The sequence below is a fragment of the Lagopus muta genome, chromosome 11, assembly GCF_023343835.1.
Source record: "Lagopus muta isolate bLagMut1 chromosome 11, bLagMut1 primary, whole genome shotgun sequence".
NCBI classification, from domain to species: domain Eukaryota; kingdom Metazoa; phylum Chordata; class Aves; order Galliformes; family Phasianidae; genus Lagopus; species Lagopus muta.
The window spans coordinates 15071790-15097084 of NC_064443.1; the positions used below are offsets into that span (position 1 = coordinate 15071790).

The 25295-nt window shown below is 42.0% G+C and overlaps 1 protein-coding gene and 1 long non-coding RNA gene across 7 annotated transcripts in view; one reads left to right on the forward strand and one right to left on the reverse strand.

Moving 5' to 3' along the window:
• Window positions 1-4486, forward strand: part of TAFA1 (TAFA chemokine like family member 1) — a 293761-nt gene extending 289275 nt beyond the window's left edge. For 5 of the 6 annotated variants that reach the window (XM_048958045.1, XM_048958044.1, XM_048958046.1 and 2 more), the window contains one exon: window positions 610-4486. In XM_048958045.1, the coding sequence (XP_048814002.1) occupies window positions 610-627 (18 nt within the window). In that variant the 3' untranslated portion in view covers window positions 628-4486. The remainder of the gene's footprint in view (window positions 1-609) is intronic. The other variant, XM_048958048.1, reaches the window with a different exon arrangement.
• Window positions 4487-4556: 70 nt separating this feature from the next.
• On the reverse strand, window positions 4557-10672 carry LOC125699008 (uncharacterized). The gene is made up of 4 exons (XR_007379402.1): window positions 9605-10672; window positions 8237-8329; window positions 5817-5897; window positions 4557-5481 (listed from the first exon to the last, which is right to left on the reverse strand). It is a non-coding gene; the product is annotated as an uncharacterized LOC125699008 (long non-coding RNA).
• Window positions 10673-25295: the final 14623 nt, after the last annotated feature.

Consider the following 25295-nt stretch of genomic DNA (forward strand, 5'->3'; position numbering starts at 1 on the left):
CTTTAAAGAAAAATAGAAGAAACCCCTCTATTTTTGCAATAACTGTCTATGTAATTAGAGGCCAATTCAAAGCAGTAGAGCATAAAATAGCAAATATCTCTTGCTATGAGACTTACCGTGGCATTTGATGGTTTCAGCTGGTGCTTAGCTGACAACTTTTATCCCTAATTTAATGCACAGTCCAGCTCATATTCAAGTCACCTGGCTTTTCCTTGATGATCTAGCAAAGTGTTGGACCCCCTTCTGCTATTCATCTAGATGTATCAGGTGCAGTGTTTGTCATGGAGAGAGATGATTCCATGGACTGTGATGTTATATGCAGGTGGATTTATCTCACCTGAGGTGAGCAGATGAACTCAGACTGAGTTATGTGTTCTCTCTCATACCCAGCCCCTGTAAGTGAGCTGGTGGACCCATCCACAAGTCCTTCCTTGCAGCAGCTAGGAGAAGGTAGACAGCTTTTGGACTCATGCCCAAAGCGACGCAAAACATCAAACTGAGATTTGAGCTCAGCCATACAGTGAGCACGGCAACACACCAAAAAGCCTAGCTCTTTTTCCCTCCCTTAACATTTTTAACATAACTGACTCTCACACTTTCACCCTGCAGATCCACCCAAGGACCTAACAGAGCCAGCATGGAGGCAGTGAAAGCCCAGCTGATTTATGAGGACAAAGTATCGAAAGTTGAAAACCATCTCAGCATTTACAAGCCAAATGGATTTCTTATTTGCACTCTGACTGTTTACCAGATGACAGCAGTGGCTTTACTGTGTGAAAGAGAGCATTCTGCGGAAATAATGCCCCTGGTTTTTGACAGATGAAAAGAAAAACGAAGAAAAATGATTCCTTTGCTAAAGTTTCTGAGATTACAAAGTACAAACAACAGTATAAGTTTGGATCTACAATTTACTTTATACCATTTAAAGTATATATATAGAAATATATATATATTAATATATGATATTTTGAAATAAAAGCCTCACTCTTCAAGAAATTAAATAGTACCACACTTTGCTGCAGCTGCTGTAATTTTTTTTCTCTATTGTAATGGTCTGGAAGATCCCTACCTGTTTCAGAGAGAAACGTGGCAGTGAAGAGGCAAAGCAAACCTGCTGCAGTACAAGGACGCCTAAGAGTTACACGGATCCTACTGATATGGCATCCAGAGCTCCCCGTTCCCTTCGGCAGAATTTTGAGGGCATTTCATTGTTTCACTTTGTGTTCTGGAGGCTTTTCCCCTTGTGCAATACTAGCATGCTGGCTTTGCTTCATAAACATACTTGATACTCAATTGATATATAACAATGATAATTCTATTCTCTTCCAAGAAAATATTTTTAGAGCTGTTAGATATTCCGTGGAGAAGAAATGGACAACTGCTGAGTGAAGTACAGTATGTATTAAAAGTTTATTTGGCAGAGTTTGGTAGACTGTGAGCTCCCTTCTTATTAAAGATGTACCGTATGTACAATGTCTTCAGACTTTGTATAGCTCGTAGAGACTACAGTAAAGTCCCAATAACCAACTCCAAAGCTTTGCGTTGTTGGCTCAATTCTTTGAAACAACAACAAAGCTCCTTCTTTCTAGACTAACATGGAAGAGGGTTTTTGCATATGGTTTCTCCTCTTATGAGCCAATTTGGGGCTGGGCTGAGATGCCCTTCAGCAGGGACATGTCGGCAGAGCCATTTGCCTCTTAGCAGTGAATGGTCTGAGTTCACATTTCTAGCTCAGCTATTGCTGTTCACTGTTCAGCCTGGCCCTTGTGTTGCTGAGGAAAGATCAAATCTGAGGGTTCAAACGCTCAAGCCTAGATCACATCGCCAGGCACTTCTGTGAGCGGTTCAGTTAGTTTCAGGGGGTTATTCATGTGGAAGGCATCCTGCTGTCACGCATAAGTCTGCACAGCCCGCCCTTCAGCACACCTGATGCTACCAAATCAAAGAGGAATTTAGATGTGTAGAACTCATTTTATCCAGTCCAGGTTCATTTTTTTAATATTTCCAATTTCCTTTCACCCTGCTTACCTATCTCTCACAGGACCCCTTTGGCCATGCTAATCACTTTTAATCCAATGCAAAGGAAGTGCTGCACTTTCCAACCTAGAGTTGGTCAGAATTCTCCCACTAACTTTCTTTCTCCTTCGGGGCAACCACTTCAGTCCCCGATGTTCCAAGAAGCAGAAATTTGTCACTGTAATTACACTGCACATTAAAGCAGCTACATGACATGTCACGCAAAACTCCATGAAGGCTTCCCATGCTGGTTTTGGCCTGATGCTCGCAGCAGAAATAGAGACACTTCTTCCAAGTAGTTCTATTATTTCACTTTTAAAAACAGATCAGAATGGAAAGGTCCATGAGAAGATTTTTTCTTTTCCTTGAACAGAAACACTAAATAGGAGCCTCACAAGCAGACCCACGGGTGGCCCAGCTGGGCAGGCTGTGCTTGTCTGGACACAGACATCTGCCTAAACCACAGAAGATCCCTGTGCCTTAGGCTGAGCTAGAAGTGGTGTACCATGAACGTACGTCCCTAGTCCCATCCTCTTAGTTTGGCAGGGACCACTCCATGCCTCATCACCCACAGACAGAGGCATTCCCAAAATGAGCTCTTCACACCAACTCCAAGTTTAACTAGCAGAAATAAGAGAAAACTTTTCCCAAATAAATCCTTAGCATTCTCCATTACAAAAAAACAAGACTCTCTAGAGCGAGGAAACACTTGATGCACTAAGAGATAGATCTTGCTACAAACATCAGAGAGGATTAAAACATAGGAGGAGCCATCATTCCCTTACCAGCAGGATCAGAGACACACGTAGTTAAACTGCCATTTAAAACCCCATTGGCAGGCTATAGAAAACAGTAAAAATTGATCCTAAGTTTTCTTGTTCCCAATCTAGCAATGATCTAAAATCTTACTTTGCACACAACAAACTAGCCCCCACGGCCTCTCGCCACATTCCAAGGTACCACCACTGAGCAGCATTTAACCCACAGCAGTGTATCTGATGCGGCTCAGAATGTGAGCAGACAGCAACGCTCACATCTGTGTCTATGAAATACCCCTGTTAAGACTGGGAAATATTAGACTTGCTAAAAATATAAGAAGGAAATGTTGTCGTTTCCACAGCAAAGTTTCTTAAAGATGTTTATGAATCCTTTCTTTGCCAGTGGGCAGCCTCAAATATCACCACACCAAATTCCGTAAACATCTGCGTCTCTTTGAAGTTCCTGAAAAATCTGCTCATGAAGCGCAGCACTCAGAAACAGCTTTTAATTGTTTTAATTAAAATGTTTTAAAGGGGGAATTAGGCTCTTTGCAGAAATGACGGCTAATAAAACATGAAGTCAAATTAAGAGCTGGATGCAGCTAACAGTCATTGTTTAAGTGAACAAAAATAAAAATCTCCAACCAGCCTGAAGTCATGATCATCATGTATCTGAGTGATGTGAGCACCAATGCAGCGTACGGAGGGAAGAAGTCAGAGCTGTCTTTTCACCTAGGCAACCCTGTGTGTTTCAGTGGTAGAATGAAAGGGTCCCCCACCCTTGTGCAGGAGAGCCTGCATAATGTGAAAGGTTATTTACTTCAATAGAAGAGAATGTTAAAGTTCCCTGTTTCGGGCAGAAGATGAAAGAGAGAGATAATGGGAAAAACAAAGTCAAATGTTTGTAAATGTCTCAAAGACAAACTTGGTTATATCAGTCAAACTTAGTTATATCAGTGTTTCTTCTTCAGATAGGTGAAAGCAAGTTAAGTCTGAAGTGCACCAGCTGAAAAAATACTGAACAACAAAGTAGTTACCATCTGCCTATTGATTCAGAGAATCTGGATTACATGTTTCTGTCCAAAAGTCTCTAGTAATAAAGAGCTCAGCGTGATATGATTTGATATTGCCTTGAATGTGCTTCATGCTATATTTAAAGAAAAATGTTCCGTGGAGAAAGTCCAATGCTATGGCCAGTGACTTTGAACAGGATGATGTGCACCAAAACCTGGCATTACACACAGAAAGACCTGTGAATAAACACTGAAGGTGACTGATGCAGTTTATGATGAGTGATGTTCCTATCAGACCTATTGATCCACCATTAACAGAGCGTGCAGATACTTGCAGTGGTGTATTGCTTGTATATTTTTCTTTTCTGAAATGATTCGTTATGTTTCAAGCTCTCCTCACTTGCCAGTTGTATGGCATTTCTCATGGTCACTTTGTCAGAGTAAAGCAGTGCTTTTCTGATTCACTGTATGGTCTAAATATAATTAGAGATGATGGAGAAGCTGTGGAGGAGATAAAGCTACCTTAGCTTGGAAAGCATATCCATCTCATCTGAAGGTGGCAGCCTTTGTCTCTTTTTAGTGGCAGGATGAATGCTGTGTCCTAATATGAGCTCCTTTTGTATCACTGCCTCACTCACTTCCCAGCACGTAGGGCTTAAAGCTTGCCTGAAAAGAAATGGGTCATGCTCCTTTGCTTGGTATTCTGCCTTTTTTTTTTTTTTTTTTTGATCAGAGAAAGATAGAAATACATTCCACAAATGATCTTTCAGGTAGACAGAAAGGGAGAACGGGGCAGTTGGTTTAAGGCTGTCAACACTTTTTCTAGTTCACCAGTTTGAATTCAGATGATAGTCCTGACACATATTTATGGTTTCTTGCCTGAAATACACAGTCAAAACACTTAACTGCAGGTATTTATACTATATAAAACTCTGCCACTGAGGAAAAGCAACTGAATCCTCTGCTCAGCAGCTAGGGAACCAAGCCTCAGAAGACTTGAGACCTGCCCAAGTTACACCAATTTGTAGAGCCAGCAGAAGAATTGAGAACAGCACCACAGATGGTTCATCTAAGGGTCACATCAGTGTGACTGCACTGACAGCAGACCCCAGCTTTCAGATTGGGACACAGGGAGCAGAATCAGGATGCCTGCAGCCAAGCGTGGACAATAGCATGCAAGTGTCAACTGGATAAAGCTTGCTCACCTCTCTTCAAATGAGATTTGCAAACTACTGATGCATGGAAGACCACTGTTAGTCCTGGTCCAACATCTGCTACCACAGGGACAGTGACACAGTCCCATCCTGGTTTCTCCATGTTGCTCCTGAACGGAAGCTACTCTGATCAGACTAACGATGAGAAAATGCAAGAAACTGGTTTTGCTCAACACATTTGGGTTGTAAGTACCCAAGCATCGCCAGAAGTCCTGCTTTTGGAGGGTCACCATTCTTCAGAAATGCTCAGCTGACAGAATAACTTTCATGTAAGTGTTGATGTGGAGCAGAGAAAGCACACATTCCCTGACATCAGAAAGTGCCTGAAGCAGCCAACAGGAGACACAGTGAACTTGTATTCATTCATCTGAAGAACGTGAGCATCACTACTGCAGGAGAAAATACTACACAGAGTAACTAGGGAGTGGAAAAGACATCAGTAATTTTAAACAGCATTCACCTGTTGAACATTTGGAAAATCTGTAGGAAAAAAAGAAAAAAAAAAAACACACATTGTTGCTTGACAAGTGCTCCTAATTCTGGAGTACAGAGGTCTTTCCCATATCTCATGCCTGGATATCACAGAATGGCCAGGGTTGGAAGGGACCTCAAGGATTGTGAATCTCCAACCCCTGTGCTGCATGCAGGGTCACCAACCTCCCATTTAATACCAGACCAGACTGCCCAGGGCCCCAGCCAATATGAATTCATTCAACATTCATTGTCAGCTAACTTGCATTTTGCCACCATGCAGCAATGCCATCAAATTTGTATAACCAGAAACAGCGCACATGTTGAAGCATTGGGTTACTGACCTGCTTCCAGTTATTTCTCATCTGCTTTCTTTGTCAGATGGCTGTCCTTGATACTGTTAGAAATGAGAGTCAGAGGCCCACCTAGAATGTGAAGTAAACTACTCATAACCTAAAATATTGCTGAGGGGGAATATGCAATTTCTTCCTCCCACCTGCCATTCCTCTTCATTTCCTATTTCATTTAATTTTCATTTCTTCTCATCCCCTCTTTTCACACCACCTAATTATTTTCATCCATCTCTATTAGTCCTTTATCACCACTACTACCCCACAAACTAACGAAAAGCAGCTGCACTGTCAAGACCCAATTCAGAGAGCTGTTCCCCCAGCAGCAGTGATTTATGTGATCATCTTTCTTTTCCTTTTCCTTGTGTACTTTGGAAGACGAGAGCCTGACCTTGCTGCTGTTGCCGTGCCAGCAGCTCCAATATTTGCACTGCACACACCAGCAATCCTCAGCTCAAGGCCACAGGGTCCACCTCAGCTGTGTCCTTTTGTATACCAAGCAGCTGCTGCTGATTCTTTGTTTGCAGCAGAGGACTAAATTGCCAGCTCCTTCACCTGTCCCCTTTGTTGCATCACCTACAGTCTTTTACACCCTGACCAGCACCAAGAACTCAGCACAGTGATCACTGTAGGACTGCCATTTCTTTATGCCTCTGCAAAAGGAAAATTTATCACTACTGATTTGTTCGGACTGTTCTTGGACTTGATATCTAAAGTTGGGAAGAGCCTAAGTTGCTATCAAATGTTCTATTTGGGATCCAAGCACAGAGATGCTAGTTTTTGTCTGGGCTTTTTTCCCCTGCCACTCTTTCAGTTCCTTTTTATTTCAGAAAGACACTCCAGCCAGATTTGTAGAGGAAACAGATAAAGCCCCATTAGTATCTCACCCACACCAATGTGAAACGGAGCAACAGTTAGGAAATGTTACAGGTTGAAGCCAATTGTCCGTGTTCCTCTCCTTCAAATAATCTTTCCTAAAAGAATCTTTGAGACAGTATTTGAACCTTCAAATAATTCTGCATCCTGGAGAACCTCAGTACTACATTAATGCTGAATATCAGCTAAAAATCCTTAAGGACAAAATGGACTTGGCTCTTAGTGAATTCAAACCCATGGTCAAATCTTCCATTAGTTTTCTCCTGGAGCGGTAGCTGACGGGTCACCCTGAGACTCGTTAAAAGCTTTGTAATGAATGTAAGCAGGAAAGGAGACCTCTCAGAGACATCTCTGCCTCTCTCAGCACTACCTCCAGACACCCTCCAGCCTTTCTTCAACTCTGCCAACAGAAAGTCCAACATTTACGACACCAAGTACTTGCTACCAAAGGACTGCACTGGATCTGCTGTAAGCAGGTTTGTTTCTCCATACAATTTGCTGATCTAAGTCTAGCCTGAATTCGATTGATGTATGTGTGATAATTGCACTTACAGCTTTGCCGCGGAGTACAAGAACCTAAATAAAGCTTCCCTCCAGAAGAAGGCATGCAACCTTGTTATAACTTCCTGCTTTTTTATCAGAGTGGGATGCATCTTCAAAGCTGCTCAAGAGGAACAATCAGGTGGTGATGCTTTTTCTTAAGCAGCTTGGTGATTTTACTCCATTTATCTTGGCCACTAGACTCTCAAAGACATAAAAAACTAAGCAGCACCTGCTAGTGCAACAAAAAAAAGTCTCACAGTCTGCACGTATGCCTTGAAGAGCTAGTTTTAATGAATGCTTGATTCGTGTTGCTTCATTTTCTTCTGACCTTGACTCCTAAGAACTAGCAGGCTCAAAACAGCACCAAACAGCAACTACACAGGAAAAAAAAAGGTGGATAAAAACAGTCACCTTAATTGGTACGCCCTTACAACTCTTTCTCGTGAGCTAACACAAGAGAAGATTTAGACTTTTCTAAGCAGGGGTCAGGGGCAGAAAACTCCAGTACCTGAAGCCCGAAAGTGTTACGCGTCTAGGCTGGCCTTTCCTGCCCACCCGTGCAGAAATGTGATTATTACAAGAATTTCAAAATCCCTGTAAGCTTTTGTATTCCCTCAACAGCTGATTTCTGAATATTTTTATAGACCTATCTCCTTTTCAGCCTATTTTCGCTCTGCTTTTGTTGTAGGTAGCAAAAAATTATATTCTGCTTACACAAAAGCCTATTCTTTTACTTGACATACAAAATAAAGCAGATGATAAGAGCCCACTGGTTTTATTCAGCAAAACTAATCTCATCACTTGCTGCACCATGAGCTTATAACAAGTATTCCACTCCACCCTCATAACTGAAAAACCTTTTTGTAGATCCCATCTTTTTCCTCTTTATGTCAGACAGCTTTGATTTGTTTACAGCTCCAGCCTCTGCAACCCTTTTCTAATTATTTTATTTGAGAAGATGGAATATCATTTCAAATCGGCAGGCCCCAACTTACCATTTTTCCTCTGTAGACCTTGTGTCTGTGTACCCCACAGTTTCCAGCTTGGAATGCTCTCCCAATAAGAATTTTGTTCCACATTTGCCATCCCTGGGCAACACAGAATGAAACAGCCAACCCTGAACTTACAATCCAGACATTCACATATTTTAAAAATTGAAATACATCTTAGATGGTTTAGTATTTACTGTTAGTATTTTTACTCTTGTCACTCACCTCAACTGAAGGCACAGCAAAACTTAACCAACTCAAATACACCTGTTTCCCTCAAAAAAGGATTTGACCCACAGTGTTTTCTTGTTTACAGTATCGCTTCGCAGCTCCACTCTTGAGTTAAAAGTGCTTTTTCCCCCCCTCAATAATTATTTGTATTTTGACTGTTAAGACTGCCCGTTACATATGATCTATGAGACATTTGAATTAGGGACAAACATCAAGAGCTCTCAAATCTGCCACATCTTTTCTTAATAGCAGCACCTCAATATTGCCTCTAATGACATCCTATAAAAATACTTATACGTCTCCTACCCCATCACATCCCTTTCTCCATCACAGAATAAAGCTACGCAGAAAAAAAAAGTACAGATAACAAGATTTCTTATAGTCAGTGCTGTTCAAGATTTATGGACAAAACAACAAAGAGCAGCCCAAAGCTTTAAGAAGAGCTTAGCATATCTTCATAATTGATTATTAGCCCCTATGATCCTTCCTTCCCACGCCAACCTGGACATTGTAATAACTCCACTATGAAGCACCTCCTATTGGTACATCATCCACAGCCTTGACACGAGCAAAGGAGACCCAAAACCCAACTACACCTCACAAAGCATGCATAGCCCCAGTCCATGCATTGATGCCTTCAGTTTACATTTTTCTACTGCTACCCTTATGCTCCCAACAGAATTTGATTGGAATAGCTGTGGGAGGCTTGTTGTCCATATATTGCTGCGAGGCATGAAAGCTATCCGTGCCTGAATAATTAAAGTACTCAACTCTACCAAAAGTCTATTGCTTGCTATATTCCTCATTAACCTGCAGTAGCCCTATTTAAACTGATCTAATTAGTGTTTTACAATCAAAGGCAGTGGTTCGGGGTAGAAGAGCTGAAAAATATAGGTTCACAACAAGAAAAGCTACTGATCAGGATTTTATCACTCTGCAAGTCAAAACCAAAGTTTGCATTATGAGGATAGGTAGGAAGATATTGTCTATTATATAGGAAAATTATTTGTTCATTGCTGATTGACCCCACCCTTCTCAGCCCTTTCTTACAGACACCCAGATTCAGGATTTCTGAGCACATACAAGCCTAACATTAAGTTAAACGAAAATTGAAGAACTGACCTGAAAGCAAAGATTACCAACCTTAACTTTCAATTTATCGGAACCTCACCACGATTGAAAAGCTGGCTGCTCTGCTGAAATTCAGAAGGTTTTCACCTGCAGCTCTTGATTTTTTGCACTGCTCTACAACACACAGGCTGAACTGAGTGTAAAACCCACCTAAAATACCCTCCTTGCCTCAGCGGTAACGCTTCTCACCTGTTAGCAGCAAGATGCCAAAGACACAGGTGAGCCACTCAACATGATCCAACATCCAGCACTGATGGGAATGACACTGACTATTCAGTTTCACGTTTGTGTAATATAGAGGTAAAAACATACTCACAAGAGGAACAAATTGGTATCAAAACTAGTGTCTGGACAGCTGAAGATCTACATCTCACAGATGATTTACGAATAAAGAGAGCATATACAATGGTTATGCTGATCACTTCTTTAGGATTTAGAGAAATGAGCAACTTTAGCTTTACAGGCTTCATGGTTGCTTGATCTCACTACAGTAAACAGCTCCATATTTTTCCTTTTCATGTTTTATCCTGAAGCAACAGAGCATTACATTAATTGACTTGTCTTATTAATTCAATAAGCTGCTTCCAAGATGAAATGCTTAGCTATGCTTGCTTGTTTTTGGCACTTTTTGGTTGTTGGAAGAAAAGCTTTAAGGCTAGAATTGCTCTGATGTTTTCCACAGTTCACTGAATAATTTTATGCACTACTGAAGATTTGCCACATTTGGAATTACTGCAAACTGCTACTTTTTCATCATATTATAATTTAATTCACACTTTTAGTATGATAAGAAAACATTTAACAGTTTGCACATTATAGAATAGTATTTGTTCAGCAATATAGTTGTGGTTAAGAATTCATTATAGGTCACTCCTTTCTAGGACTTATAATTTGGACATAAGATGTATTTATAAGATTAAAGATGACATAGAAGCCACTCCATTCAAATGAATTATATGCAAGAAAATTCAGGGAGAAAAAATTGACCTTGCTGTAAATATATAGCAAAAACTATTTACTGAAAACTTGAATAAGATGATTGAGAATTTTTTTTTTTTTTTTTACTATTACAGTAACTTACTGGAGGGGAGGAGAATGTATTTTAAAGTGTAATAAACTTATATCCCTATGAAGATTTCCTATATTTCTTAAGGGCAGATACTTATGTAACTATGTGGATTTCATACATTTCAACTTCTCTAGGAAATATAAGCTTCAGATTTGCCTTTCAACTGGTAAAAAGCTGCTTTTTTTTGTCTGTGAATTGGGTGAAAAGTTATTTGTTTACTGAGCTTGTTCTATTTCAAGAAGGTTGTCCAAGGGTTGTCAGTGCTTTGAGAACTGCGCTTCTCTGCTCCAAGGCTGATGCCTGGCCCAGGCTGGGTTGCTCCAGGGAGCAAGGGCGAGACACAAATGGACTGAAAATCAAAAAGCTACAAGAAAGGAGTCTGTCCCTGGGTAATCAGGTCAGTTCTTAGGGCTCCTGATTAGTATGTCTACAAAATCTGTCCTTCCCACCTCCTTCCTCTGCAGCAAGCCATGAGTCTGGCAGCTTTATTCTCAGAGGAAATGCTGGGGGTCCTGGTATGGGTTGGAGCAATGGGTGCAAAACTTTCTCTCACCATAGAGACAGCTACAATCACTTCTGCAGTAAAACCAATCTGGTGATCTCCGGGCTTTTTTGAGTGAAAATGCTGACTTATTTTTAAATGAAGGTTATTGATCAGGTTGCTGGCCTTGAGAAAAGAGATCAAAACATAATTTATAGTTCGGAGTGACCCATAAGCTTTTAGCACTACGATTAATACCCACAGTTATGGTAATGCAGCTGGACACACTGCAATAGATCTTTTCCTGCAACGTTTTACTCTTACAGCCACCGCATCTAACTCTTCATTATGTCTCCCCATACTCTTTGCATTTTAAAATTATCGTAGTGAGCAAAGCTCAGTGCACTGTTTAAGAGAGGAAGGAACATCTGGTAAACGGAGACTGCTGGGACTCCGTGGACAGATAAAGCCGTAGCACTTTTCCCCTGTATATGGAAATGCACTGTAAATTAAAGCTATGAATCCTATGAAAAGGCACAGGTCAAAAAGGAGGTGCGGAAGGGACATCACCGTGCCAAGGTCATAATCAGGGTGGCGTAGCATAAAGTCACAGCAATGGCATGCACTTGGTCAGGATGGGTCGTGGTTGATGTCCTCTAAAACCTGACAAAACGTCTGCATACAAAAATATTCTGTTCCTCCTCACACCTTTTTAGTTTAAAATTAAAAAAAAAAAAAGTGAGATAATACTGAAATCTCAATACGGGGCTGCCTGAGACGGAGCTGCTGCCTGCCTGGCACCTTATTTTTTTTTTAGACAAGGAACAAGTTGTGCAGCAGGCCATCTGCCATGAGACACAAATGTCTTGTAACAGCAATGAGCCAAGAGCCACGAACCACTCAGCCCGAGGGGAAGATGTTTCAGCAGGGTAAGCAGCGAGGAAGGCCTCGCAGGGATGAGGTGATGCTCTCTCTCAGCTCCGGCTGTCTCTACAAACCGGGCTGCTCCCTGCAGCCTGCTCAGGCTGAGGCTCCCTGCTGCCTCACCTCTGCTACCAAAACCCTGAAAATACCTTTTATTCTGCATTCATCTGTACCTCAGGAACCCTGACATACCTTACAAGCACAGCCCAAATGTCAAATGGGATTAATAGGAACCAGTAGGACAATAGGAACTGTTTATGCTGAAACAGGACTAATAACAAAAGACAAGCAACATTCAGCACAATCTAGGGTTAGCTCAGGTCACAGCAGCTATGTAGTGTCATTTTAAAACCCTGAAGGGGAAATTTAACAAAATCTCTTTCAGAAAAATCCCTGCTCTTGCTATTGGTCTCAAGAACAGGCAGCAGAAACGTGGTACCTTTGTCCTGTCAGAGTACAAATGGCACTAAGAATATGAGAAAAGTGAGTGCTAATTGTTTATAAGGTGATGAGTAATATTCCCAGCTGGATACAAAGGAAGAGAGGGAAAGGAGATAAACAATCCTTTGGATTTCTCCTTTCAAGAAATTGTTTAAACAAAGACAGGAATGAGAGGAGTGGCAGGAGTGAATCTGCAGATGGTTCTGATGTCAGGGAGCATTCATCTTAAAGCCAATAAAAATGTGACAACGTGCTGTTTCCCAAGGCTTTTAAATTCATCTTGGTGACTGTTTAGAGATAAGATAATAATGTAGCAGAGCATCCTTTTTAGTGCAGCACTATGGGGTATGGCACATGGGGCTGATGGGCTCTGGGGAAGGCATAAGACAATAAGAAATGCCCACCTCATCACCCACTGTGCAAATTTCCCCTGAAAATCAGCCTTCCATTGCTCATGGAGTACCCCAGCCCTAATGCTGAAGGAAATGGTGAGCAGCTCCTCATTAGCAGCATCTCCCACTGATTTGGTAACCCATGGCCACATCCCCCTCAGCCTTCTTCCCTCCAAATGCAGTGGCCCTATCCCAGGCCCTCAAATTAGTGCTGTGTCTGACCTGTTTTAAGTCACAGCCCCAAAGCCCACCTGATGACACTTCTCACGTTTGCAGCCACATATTTCTCAGCCTCTGCCCCAGCTCACAAGACCTTTTACCACTCTGGAGAAGATGCTGTACATTCCCAACATACAGGTCTGTGACTTTATTCAACAAAGCAGGGCTAAGAGCAGCTGAGAAGAAATGAAGGCAACGACATCCTATATCTGAGCAAAACACACCTTCTGGTTCAGGATAGCCTGACTTTAGTTTTGTACAAGCAGAGGGCTGCAAAGGACAGTGCAGAATCACTCTGACAGTTCCCTTATATGAGATTATCTGATGTAGTTGATATTAATCGATGCCCAAGGGCAGAGTGATTGGTATTAACCCAGAAAACCTCTCAATGCCATGAAAAATAAGTCCATCCTTGTGTACTCCTAGGAGAAGGAAATAAAGCTGGAAACAAAGTGTTTAAAAACCTGCATTTGTCAGACTGATCCTGCTTAATTAAACAGGAAATTGCAGGGCAACTAAATCAATCTTTACAAAGAAAAGCTGTTTGTCTGTTTACTGAAGAGGAATTTGTGGTGATTTATCTTAAAGAACATAATTGCCTAATGATTAATACTGACCAGAGACAGTCAAAGGGAGGAAATGCAAAGCAGGAGTGATGTCTTGGTGCATATTTGAAGCACGGCAGAGCTACATGCCACTGCCACAGTTACAGACTCCATGCACTAGCCAGAAACAAGTCTTGTTTACCTAAAAACAAACAGGAATTAATACTTGAGGGATACTTGGCCTCCCGATAAATCTATCATGTTGCTTAAAAGGACAGCCTGTTCTTTACAAAACAAGATCATGGTCTTTTTTGCAGATATTCATCTCAAGATACACTCAAAAATACAGATCAGTGTGACAGGCTAGACAAATGAGCATGTCAGGGTTATTTTTTCATTATATTTATTTATTTATGTGTGAAGTTCTTCAGCCTGACAAAAGCAGTAGGAGTAGACACTGGAATTATTTGATTATCCAGAGAACAGCTAGTTCCTGGGCAGCTTCTCAAACAGCTGCTTTCTTTTACTACTAATACAGCACAACTTTCCATTTTAGAGATCCTTAGCACCTCATGAGGTGTCATTATAACTTGCAGTGCTACAGAACCACACAGGGTGCTGACTTGATACCAGGAAGCCTTGAATGTTCCCTGTGTATTTCCAGGAAAAACATGTACATTTCTCAGGAGCAGAGAAATGAACCTGAAGCTCCCTTTCTCCCTAGGCTGTAAAGTTAGGCTGTGTGTTGCTTATTCCCTTTTCATGACCCCATTGATTTTCTTTCTTAAGTCCCCAGCAGGAGGCTGAGCACCCAAGTGAGCATCACAGCGGAGCAATGCAGCGTATACCTGCAGCATATATCTGCAGTCTCCCCCTGGGGCTTGTGCCCAAACCCTGCCCTGACTTCTAGATCCCTGCAGTGGAGGCAGGAACTGAACGCAGCCTAGCTCCATCCCACTGCAAAACTTCAAGCACTAAATACTCCTTTCCCTTCCAAAGCATGCCCATTCATGGCTTTACAGGAGATAAATCAGATTTGCTGCTCACTGCTGATGGTTAGCAGGGCTTAGAAATGTGGATTTCTCACCCAGACAATAACAGCATGAATGCAGAGCATTGGTAGGATGGCCAGGCATCCCCCCCACTTCTAGGATTTCATTCACCCATTTATCAAAGCAACATCCTCGAATTTAAATAGGCAGTATAAGTTGAATTTTGAGTGAAGAAGACTCAAAGAGAGGGCAAAGATGGGCAGGTGGGGTTATCATGGAGCTTTCATCTCCTCCTGAGGCGGGGGCACGGTGGGCTTCACTGGCTCAGAGGAGCAGCCCAGCATGCAGCTGTGCTTCCTGAAAGCCGCTGGGAATAAGGCTTTGCTCACCTGCCTGCACGTAATGCAGACTGAAAGCACACAACTGCTCTGCTGTAGGACTGACTGAACGACCCAGGGTTTGATGAATTGTGATTCAATTCAACAGCTTCTGACAAGGTCAGGGGCAGCATCCTCTGCAGCCACAGAGAGGAATGCCATTGCTGTCCCTCTCCCCGCACCAAGTGGATTAGCAGATGGAGACAACTCCTATGCACTTTTAACTGGCAAGGGTGAGGCTAAGACTGTAACTTTTTAAAAACCTGCAGTTTTTTGATTACTTATGATAGATACAGAAAACGCAGGCTGAGGTCTTGTGAAAAAAAGTAAGAAACCTGTCACTAAAACTGCATGTTTTAAATAAATGAGGAATGCTTATTACTACTCTCAGTTGACTTGCACTGAGCTGAAATTTTGAAAGACTCCTTCTGAAGGAGGTGTCCTAAGCTCAGCCAACATGGGAGCACTGCACTGGTACTACAGGAGTTTTGCTATTTTTCTGCTGTAGCTGAAATAAAGCTATACAGTGCTTGTTTTCTGGCTCAGTCATGTTTCATCCACACCTCCAGCATGAAAGTTCTGATCCTGAGAGTTAATGCTCCTTCCTTGGGAAAGCACTTTGCCAGCATTTCAGCCCCTTACATTAAAACAAGCATTATACTTCCAGCAACATGTTCTTACCCTATTCTCTCTAAATGACTCGAGGAAAAATCTGCTCTTGGTTTGTTGCAGAAAGGAATCCGTCTGGTTTTACCCCGTAACTCCTCTGTGCACTAGTGACCTAAAACCTTGCTTCTTAAAAGGCAGATTCACAGTCTAGAGCATCTTCCTCCATAATTTAGGAGTGGTCATAAAGCACAGTGCAAGCATATCTGTTCCTTTCCGTAGATCATTTACTGATTATTTATAGGCAGCACCGTAACTACTTGTTTAATGAGTGTTTTCATTCCTATGCCCCCATACGAAATCACTCTGCTAGTCTAATATCCACAGATTGCAGTGTGAATTCCCTATTAAGCCCTAACCTTTGTAATTACTCGATCCTAAATATTCTCATTTCTTCCTCTGTAGGTTCCAGAAATATCTGGCACATGAGGATCCCACAGCCACCCTCATCGATCCCCTGCCACCACTTAATTGAATTATAACACCATAAATAATCTGGAGGGTATCTCAGAGGTACCCCATAAAATTTTCAGGGATGTTGCCTGGCAGATGACCTATTTGAAGAGATGCAGACAGGTTTCTTGGGATTTTCTTCAAACTCATTATCTCAGTATTTCCTGATGTATCTTTACTGCAAAAGCATTAACAATTAAAAAAAAGTATTGAACTATTTAATTTATGAACAGCTAGTCCCAAACCAAATTCCTGAGGAGGAGAGATATTGATCAGATAAACTTCAGGAACTGAAAGCTCTAAGACAGCAAAGCCTTTTCAGATGTGGATCTGAATTTTGCAGCTGAAGACCATCTCCTGACAGTGAATGGATTAAGGAGATTGTTCAGGGAGCCAAATGAAGAAGGCACTTATTGCCAAGTACCTTCTGGCATCCACAGACATAATCTCCTGAAAAAAGATTTTCACCACAAATAAATGCTTCACATATGCATTCAGAAACACAATTGCTTATCTGAATTAAAAATTCCGGGGCATTAAGGCTAATCTATTGGCAGCACTGGACCTGCACTTCAGATAGATGGAGTGCTTGTGCTGTATTGTACTCCTGCATCCACTCAGCAGAAGGCATTCAGAGAACTGCTCTTCTCTTTGCTCGCCCAGCTGCGGAGTTCCTGCCTGCCCTGCTTGGGGGACAATAGAGAGGCTGGATCAGGCTGAGTGCCAGCCGAATGCCGAGTGCTATCGTATTAAGCAGAGCTCTGCAAGGCACATGCAGTCTCATGAGAGGTGAGAGCTGAGCCTCGTCCTCACCCACCTTCAATTAATGGCACTGTGAGTGCCAGCACCACACCAAAGCCCAGTGCAGGTGGTGGCAGCAGGTCCCCAGGAACCAGCTAACACTAAGAAAACAAATGCAAAGAAACCCAAAACAACCCTCTGAGCCCAAATTTCTGATTAAATACCACTAAAGATGCTCACGTAAACCATTGCACACCAAGGCATGAGGGAGGTGTGCAGAGCACCAGGAGACCCCAGTTGGAGCGTGACTGAGGGTACTCTGCCCTCAGCAAGGAGAAGGGAAGAAGAGTTCCCACAGAAATGACTATGACAGGACAAGGCAACCAGACACAGGACGGCTTAGAAGAGGACAGAGCCTGCAGTGACAATGCCCATCATTCATCCCGATCCCCAACTCCTGACTTCCTGCTTGTCTCTGAATTTCTGCTAAGTCTCCACTGGGAGACCCAAAGTATTCATCCACCATAAGACCGTAGAATCATTTGTTTTGGAAGGGATCTTTAATGGTCATCTAGTGCAACTCCCTTGCAGCAAACCAGGACAGCTACAGTTACCTCATGTTGCCCAGAGCCTGGTCCAGCCTGACCTTGATTGCCTCCAGGGTCAGAGAATCCACCACTTCTCTGGGCAGCCTGTTCCACCATGCTTGGAGCTCCCATTCAGCCATCAGAAGCCAAACCCAGGGCCAGAGCTACATGCCTCAGAGCCATGTGCAGATGCAGCTCAGCATTTTCAGTTCCAAAGATTTTTCTTTTGCAATATAGGACAGAGTGAACGGTGATTTAAGCTTGTTAGCTGATCCCAGGCTGCTTTATCTACTCCAACGTTGCAATTTCAGGTGTCTAGTTAACCTCTATACCATGGCAGGGTTTGTAGCAGACAAAATCTTCCCTTCCAAAGCTTCAGCAACTCCTGGCACGCGACAGGGGCTCATTATAGGACTGACCTGCACAGAGAGAAGACGCCTCCAAGTACAAATTCCACCTATTCAATTATCCCCCATCCTACACCAAGCCATGCTGCAGGAGGAGGGTGCAGGGTGATGCGTGGTGCTTTGGGTACCTCACTGTCTTTGAAGACATCTGAATGTGCTCAGCACCTCCTCAGGGTAGTGAAATCCCATTGCTGCCTCTGTGCTCTGCATCACCAAATTCCCAATAGCAACTGGGTCAACACCATCTGTCCCAGAAAGGAGAACATAAACTAGGTTACAAGTGGGAAAAAAAAACAGTCACCCTATTAAAGAAAGTAAGTAAACATCCTCCACCGAGTGATTGATGCGTTAGAAAGTCACACAGCCTAATGAAGAGCACTATGAGCTGCTGGCATTATTATATTTGCTGTGACCTTAAAAAAGAATAGCTCCAGTGGTCTCCAGAGTACAGCAGTGTATGTTCTTGGATTTCTAATACTAGTGGGAGCACAAAATCCAGCACTGATTAAAATCATAGAAGCTATTGCTTCTACACCGAGGAAGGGGTGAGAATGGATTGTATTACAGGCATTTTGACAGAAAAAATATTTGCTTTCTCAGTGGGAGATATAATGTGTCAGTCATCTAGTCAAATAGCAGACAGGCTCACTTCCACTCTAATGTAGTTTCAGCAAAGCCTGGTTTTACTCTATTCCATGTTGCACAATACGTGAGCTCAAGCCCTGTGCAAACGTGCCCAAGAAGCTCCTTTGCAGTCCTCCTGGTGCCACTGGAATTGGCTGCCCAGGTGAGAGGCATGGGAGCAGAAATGTGCCATGGAGAGCACAGCTGCAGTGAGCAGCTCGTGAGCTGTGCACAAGGTTGCCATGCTGCAGCTGCATCACCTGCAGAGTTGTGGACCAGTAAGGGCTGCAGAGGACACTCTTTGTGTGTTTTTCACTTCCACTCAGTTACCCTCTCCACTCTGTCCCAAGGGGCAGAAATAAGATTGAAAAGAACCTCCCATAACACCAACTTTCAGTCTACGCCAGTCCAACTACCTGACATATGTCTCAGAAATACCAGCAGTGGTTTGTTGTGACTGAGCACACCATAAACACTGGCAACAAAGCCATCACATCAGGTAACTTCCCTGGTCTAAGAATGTTCAGCAACAGGATTGTAACGAAAATAAACCAGCTTCAGGGAAAGCAGTGAATGCCAATTGCATTTTCATTTCTGTACAGAGGCTGATGGCGAGTTTTGTTCCATCTAACACTGCATTCAACAATATGTGACTAATTGCACCAGAAAACAAAGCAACGTGAATACATTTCCAACTTCATTGGCTTCCATTTGGAACTTTATTAAACAAAAAATGGAAATAAAAATGAAGTCTGTCTCTTTGAGATTGAAGTAGAAGATTTAAACACATACTTTCAGACTTCATGCCACTCTTTCATATTTAATCTTCCTTTTTCAGGTGCAGTTGTGAGCCTTCAAGTGAACAGAATGCCTTATGCTTAAGACATTCATTTATTTTGGAAATTATATGGGAAGATTTCAAAGAATAGAAAGTTAAGTTTCACCTGCTTTGAGAGCGCATGAGAAGAGGAATACAATGTTTTAATTAAACGTATTCATAGAACAGAGTCTGGCAGAGCATATTTCTCCTGTTGTTGGGAAAACAATGGCATTCTCCCCTCTTTTGTTATACTACCTATGGAAATGAATAATTTCCTTTATCCGTTGTTTTAATAAAATATCTATATTTTTATCAGTGTGAAACGTCAGATCGAACCACGTAGCTATTTGCTTTGGAGTAATCATAATATTACCCACAGCTGTATTCAAAGCACAAAAGAACATAGTAGTGTTAACTATAATTGGATTATTTTTCCAGAGAGTTGGAGCGATTCATTGCAGTAGCAGAAGTCTTCACAAAGAGCTGCTTTGCTGAAAACCTCAAATACCTCTACAAGAAATGGACTTGGAGAATTCACTTTGCCTTTGTGCCTGGGTTTTAATTATTGTCTTTTCTTTTTTTTTCCTTGGTAACGCACAGATTCTAATTATCATGTTTTAACGATATGATAGATGATTTAATAGTCAAACGTGGTCTCAGAGTACTGCATTAGCTTATCCCACTCTGCTCTGAACCTCTTGGATCTGCAGCACATAGCACAATGACTCTTGAATACCACCATTACCTTCTATGTGGCCAACGTGCATTTCCTCCAGTGAAAATTTCCTTTCCACGCCATGTTCAGCATCATTCCCAACACTGTTCCAGAATTCAGACAGGTGTTTCACTCCTACCCTCCAAACAGATGGCACAACTCTCTTGCTCAAGTAGTTATCTGTTAGCACAACACTACAGGGTTAAAAGCATTGAATCCGACATTTCAAGGCTGTATCTTCCTGCCTCAAAACAGGCAGGCTATCACAAGAACTCGTATCACTGATTTTATCAGTTATTTCTAAGCAAGCAGGTATCATGGCTTAAATCACTTCTACTTCAGAAGGTCTCCACGGTGTTTGTTGTCTTTTTTCACACCTGGGGTCTGTGTCCTAATAGATGTTTCATGGATGACTCATCTGGCATCTGAAGCAGAGACTGAAGCCTTTATTGACCTGTTTGGTAGGAAGTCAGCACTGATCATCATTGAATCTGACAAGTTTTAAGAAATCCCAGATAAATGGATGTTGATAAACTACTTGCTGTTATACATCTGGCACTTTTGGGTGTACAGGATTTATAGCAGCTGCTTCACCTCCAGTTTCTTGGAAATTAAAAGAAACTTAGGAAATCTTAAAGTATAAGATAACTTCAACAGTAATTTAAAGGACACTGCACAGTTCAATGGCCATTTTGCTATGGATGTGATACCTTTTTTGGGAATGGTATTGACTTCCAGTCATAAAGACCTTTACATTTCCTAGGATGTATGCTAAGTGCTAGTTAACTAAACTGCTCAACTAATCAATATAGTTCTGTACAGGTGACCTGGAGAGCATGAAATAAACACTGGTTTACTCCTTTCCACATCTTCACAGATGTTTAGTTGGATCAAACAGTTTTTAGTATTAACCTTGGTCTCAAAATTAATTTCTTTTCAGTTCTACTGGGTTCCTATGTGTTTTCACTCTCTGTGAACACCAAAAGGATCAAGTTCACATCTCAATGTTGGCAGGAAGGGAATTTTAAGCACCAGCCAGTGAGCAATAGGATTCCCCATCCAGCTAGGAAGAATGGAGCAGTTCCTAGATGTAACTGTGCCTAATTAATTTTGGAGACACATCAACACATGGTACAGCCTTGGCCTCCAGCAATGTAACAGTAGCCCTGTAAGGTCTGTGGGGAAAAGCCCCTACCAGGCTGTTAGGAATCACTATCACACACCAACTATTAAGAGACCTTTCAATCTCACTTCAATAAATTGATAACAAGCATATTTATGAATGCCCCTTTTGGAAGAATTCCTCAGTAGTCTCTACTGGCTTATTTTCATGTGTCTTCCCAGAAATGACCTCTCCTAGTGCAGAGGAACCTGACATGAGAACATGTGGAACAGCACTGATCAGAACAGTGCCAATTTATTGAATTATATGGCTGATTTTTATCCATAAACCTGAATTGTTCTTGGAAGTCTTCCATTTACAATGGACATGGCCCAAATTATCTTACCTTGCAAGACTTCTATCCAAATTTCTGTGGCTTTGGCTGTAGGAACATATTTGTTTCAGAGAGAGCCAAGCAGGAACCATAGCAAGGCTACTGCTGGCAGCAAGTGAGATTTTGTGTATCGGCGCTGGGGCTTCACAGACAGCAGCACTGGCTGTGGAAATCACATTATTAGCTCCAACTAAACAGATCTTAAGCCATTACAAAGTCAGTGGGAGGTTCTAATTGACCTCTGTGGGCTTTGGATCAAGTCCCAGGAAGAATATGACTGAACTGGGCAGCGTTATTGCAACATGCTTTTCCTAGAAGACTGCTTTGCCCATGAGAATGCTGAGGTTAGTGGACAGCTTTCTAACAGAGGGCTTGGGCTACTAAAGGAGGTTGGTCGGTTTTTGAGGGTAATTTCATGTTGGTTGCTACAGACGAGTGCTGGATAAGGAGCCTAGTTTAGTCCAGTGTTCCTTTCCCTGCAATATACTTATCCCTAGATGTTACTAAGCACATTTGTTCACAGTCATTTCCTTTCCCTTAAAGTCTGAAGGTAGAACTTCAGGAGAATGGAGACCTGGGGTTGTTTGTGGGCTCCTTGCTGCCCTCCCTGCCAAAGCAGAGCGTGATGACACATATTATGAACGAAAACTGCCACCCAAACCTTGAGACAGCTATTTCTTTTGGAGAAGAGGAATAAATATACTGAATACATAAACGTGGAACCTTGGCTTCCTTTTTCCAGACATGTTATTAAACTGGTAAAAATTGTTTTGGGAGCATCAGAATCTCTCACTCCTAATACTGCACAGAAATGGGAAGGAAGGCAGGGTCCAAAGCATGCCATTAAATGTCTGTCATGATTACTCGTTGTTCGAAGGGAGCTGCAGCTATGCTAATACAGTGTGCTCGCTACAAAGAACCCTGTAATTGGGACAAAGCAGTTGCAAAGCTTCCCACAGCTGGCAGGAACTGCGACTGTTCTCTTTGGTTTTAATCATGGCTTTTAAAGCAGATCAGTAACAGCAACAATTAGCCTTTTAGATGGGTCTCAGAAATTACCATTTTTAAAATATGGTGACTCTGCAGGCACAAAACCAAAAGCTCTGAGCTCTGCATAAAACAAGCAGCCAAACACTCTGGGCTTGTTTGTCACCAGCATGGTTTCTCCTTTGTTTCTGCTGAATTGTAATTCTGAAAAGCAGACAGGAACTTGCACAGTCAAAAGGAATTATCCTTACTCACTTCCCTTTCCTCTCAAAACCTATCCTTCGAAACAGCTTCAGCTCTGAAGAACTAACTGCCTGGCATTCCAGCTGTGTAAGGAAGCACAACCACAAGGTTATACAGAATAGCTTGCAGGTTCTACATCAGCAGAATGACTTTGAACCTCCTCTCATTGGACAAGTCTGAAAGACAGCCATTTGGGATACAGAAACAGTGGAAAAGGAATCAGAGGGGAATATTCAGCGCAGCAGAGGACCCCTGGGAGAAGACAAAAAGCAGTGCAACAGTAATAAACTCAAAATCCTCACCAGAGCAGATGTCACCATCACACTGCAGTTGAGAGAGTCCTCTGCAGCATCGCCATGCCTTGCAGTGAGGTCTCAGCCTGGCTCCCAGAGCTGGATGGAGCTTGATCTTCTCAGATCTGCCTCTGCTTGGCCATTTGGAAATTTTTGCCTGTGCAGCAAGGTTATTCAGTGACTGAACAGCTTTTATGCAGCCTCTCTTTAATCCATGTAAGTCCTGGTGTACAAATACCTATTTTAAAACTCTCTTGCTCCTCTGTGTGGCATTACCTATGCTTCATTCCTTCTAGGAGAGTTTGCCAGCACAGCAACACAAAGGAGCTTTTTCAAGTACAGATCTGGCCTTTGTGCCTCAGGGCTTAATTCTCTGAAGCTAGGACTTTGTACCACTCTGGCTTACAGTCTTTAAAGTACAAGTGTAAGTGCACTGCGATGTATCTACATGTCGGGTGGTAACAGGACATTTCTTGCCTACCTCAAAGAGTGGGTAGGAACCAACACCTCCACCAGGCTTTGATTTCTCTCAAGAAAGCACTTACATTGACACTCATTTCTCAGTCTGATTGAAGCCTGCTGCAAATCCCACATGTGAGCTTCAGGATATGGTGTCCCTGCCAGGCTGTCGTGCCAGCTGCTGTCCAAAATCTTGAGTTCCCAAACTTATTTTCCTGTCCCAGCTGTGCACGTGCCTCAGGAAGCAGAGAACTGGGATTCCTGGTTGGGACTGAAGGCCACCACTCTTCACAAATAGTTCATTAGTTCAGCTGGCATTGCACTTATACACCATTAACAGCAGTAACATGATTGGCATGGATGTTTAAATAACATACCTGCACATAGAAATAACATCAAAGCATGGCAGCACTGGTTTACAAAGCACCACTGGCATTAGAACTGTAGGCATTGGATCTCAAGGAGACATTTTGAGTGGTTTCCTCAGATACCTGTGCTACTATTACACCTGGGTGCCCTTTTTGTAATCCTGTTCCTGCTGACAACCAGCACAGACAATAACGTAATTTTAAATCTGTCATTAGAGGATTTAGAAATAAAATTCAGCAATGGAATATTTCTAGCAATGGAGAGTAGAACATTATCTACTACATAATGTCTTCCTTCCAAAAAAAACCAATAAAAAGACTATATACACTGGATCACTTTTTCCACCAAATGCAACTAGAAAATGGTGACATGATAGAGTCCAAATAAACAAGAAGTGCTGACAGACACCGCTCCATAGCTAGCAGTTCCAACTACAAATGATACTGACATTTCCCTGCTTTATTTCTGTCACAAAACTGTTGGGAAATTTAGAAAGTCATCATTTTTTCAACATCATAATTTGTCTTTCTCTTTTTACTCTGTAGAACTAAGAAGAAAAGAGTAGAAACCACAATTAGATGGGCTTTCAAAGAAGCAAAGGAAAATCAGCTCTATGGAGCAATCTGCATGAGTAATGATATGGGAAGTTTAGGTTGAGCCTTTCATCCCAATGGGCTCCATGTACATGTGGACAGAGTGCAGAGTACCCATTTTTTACTTCAAGCCTATCATTCACTGCATATGTTTAATCAAATGGCATTGAAAGGTGGAAGTGCTGATTTCGTCCATGATGACTGATAATGGGTTTAACACCACCCTGGGAAACTGCAATAGGAATTGGCAGGAATATAAACCTTCTATTTCCTGAGGTCATATTTTGCTTTTGAAATGTGGAGAGGTTTTCGTTGTGGTTTTTTTTTTGTTTCATTTTGTTTTTGTTACTGTAAATATGGTGAATACAGAGCCAAAGCCATCATTAAGGCTTGTATGTTCCACGCTTTACATTACTCCACTTGGCTGCCTCAAAATCTGCACATAACAGGCACAGCAGGAGTCTGATAAACCGAATGCTTTTTGAATGTGGCTACTAGTTTAACATGGGGCTTCCATTTTTTTCCTACCTTCTGAAGTCATTCTTTGAGACAATGTGCGTTAATACTAAACCAAGAAGTATTTCATCCAATCAGGACATGGCAAGGAGGAATGCTATTACAATAACCATAAATGATTCCTATTATAAATAGCCATGGCTTCATATGGAAAGCAAAGGAAAATGTGTTTATTTGAAACACTAAAATGGGCAGTATTTCTATTCCATAACATCCAAAAGCATATTCTTCTTCATTTCTGCAGCAAGATGGAGCACGAATGACTTAGTGCTTGCATTAGGCTTACACAGCTTA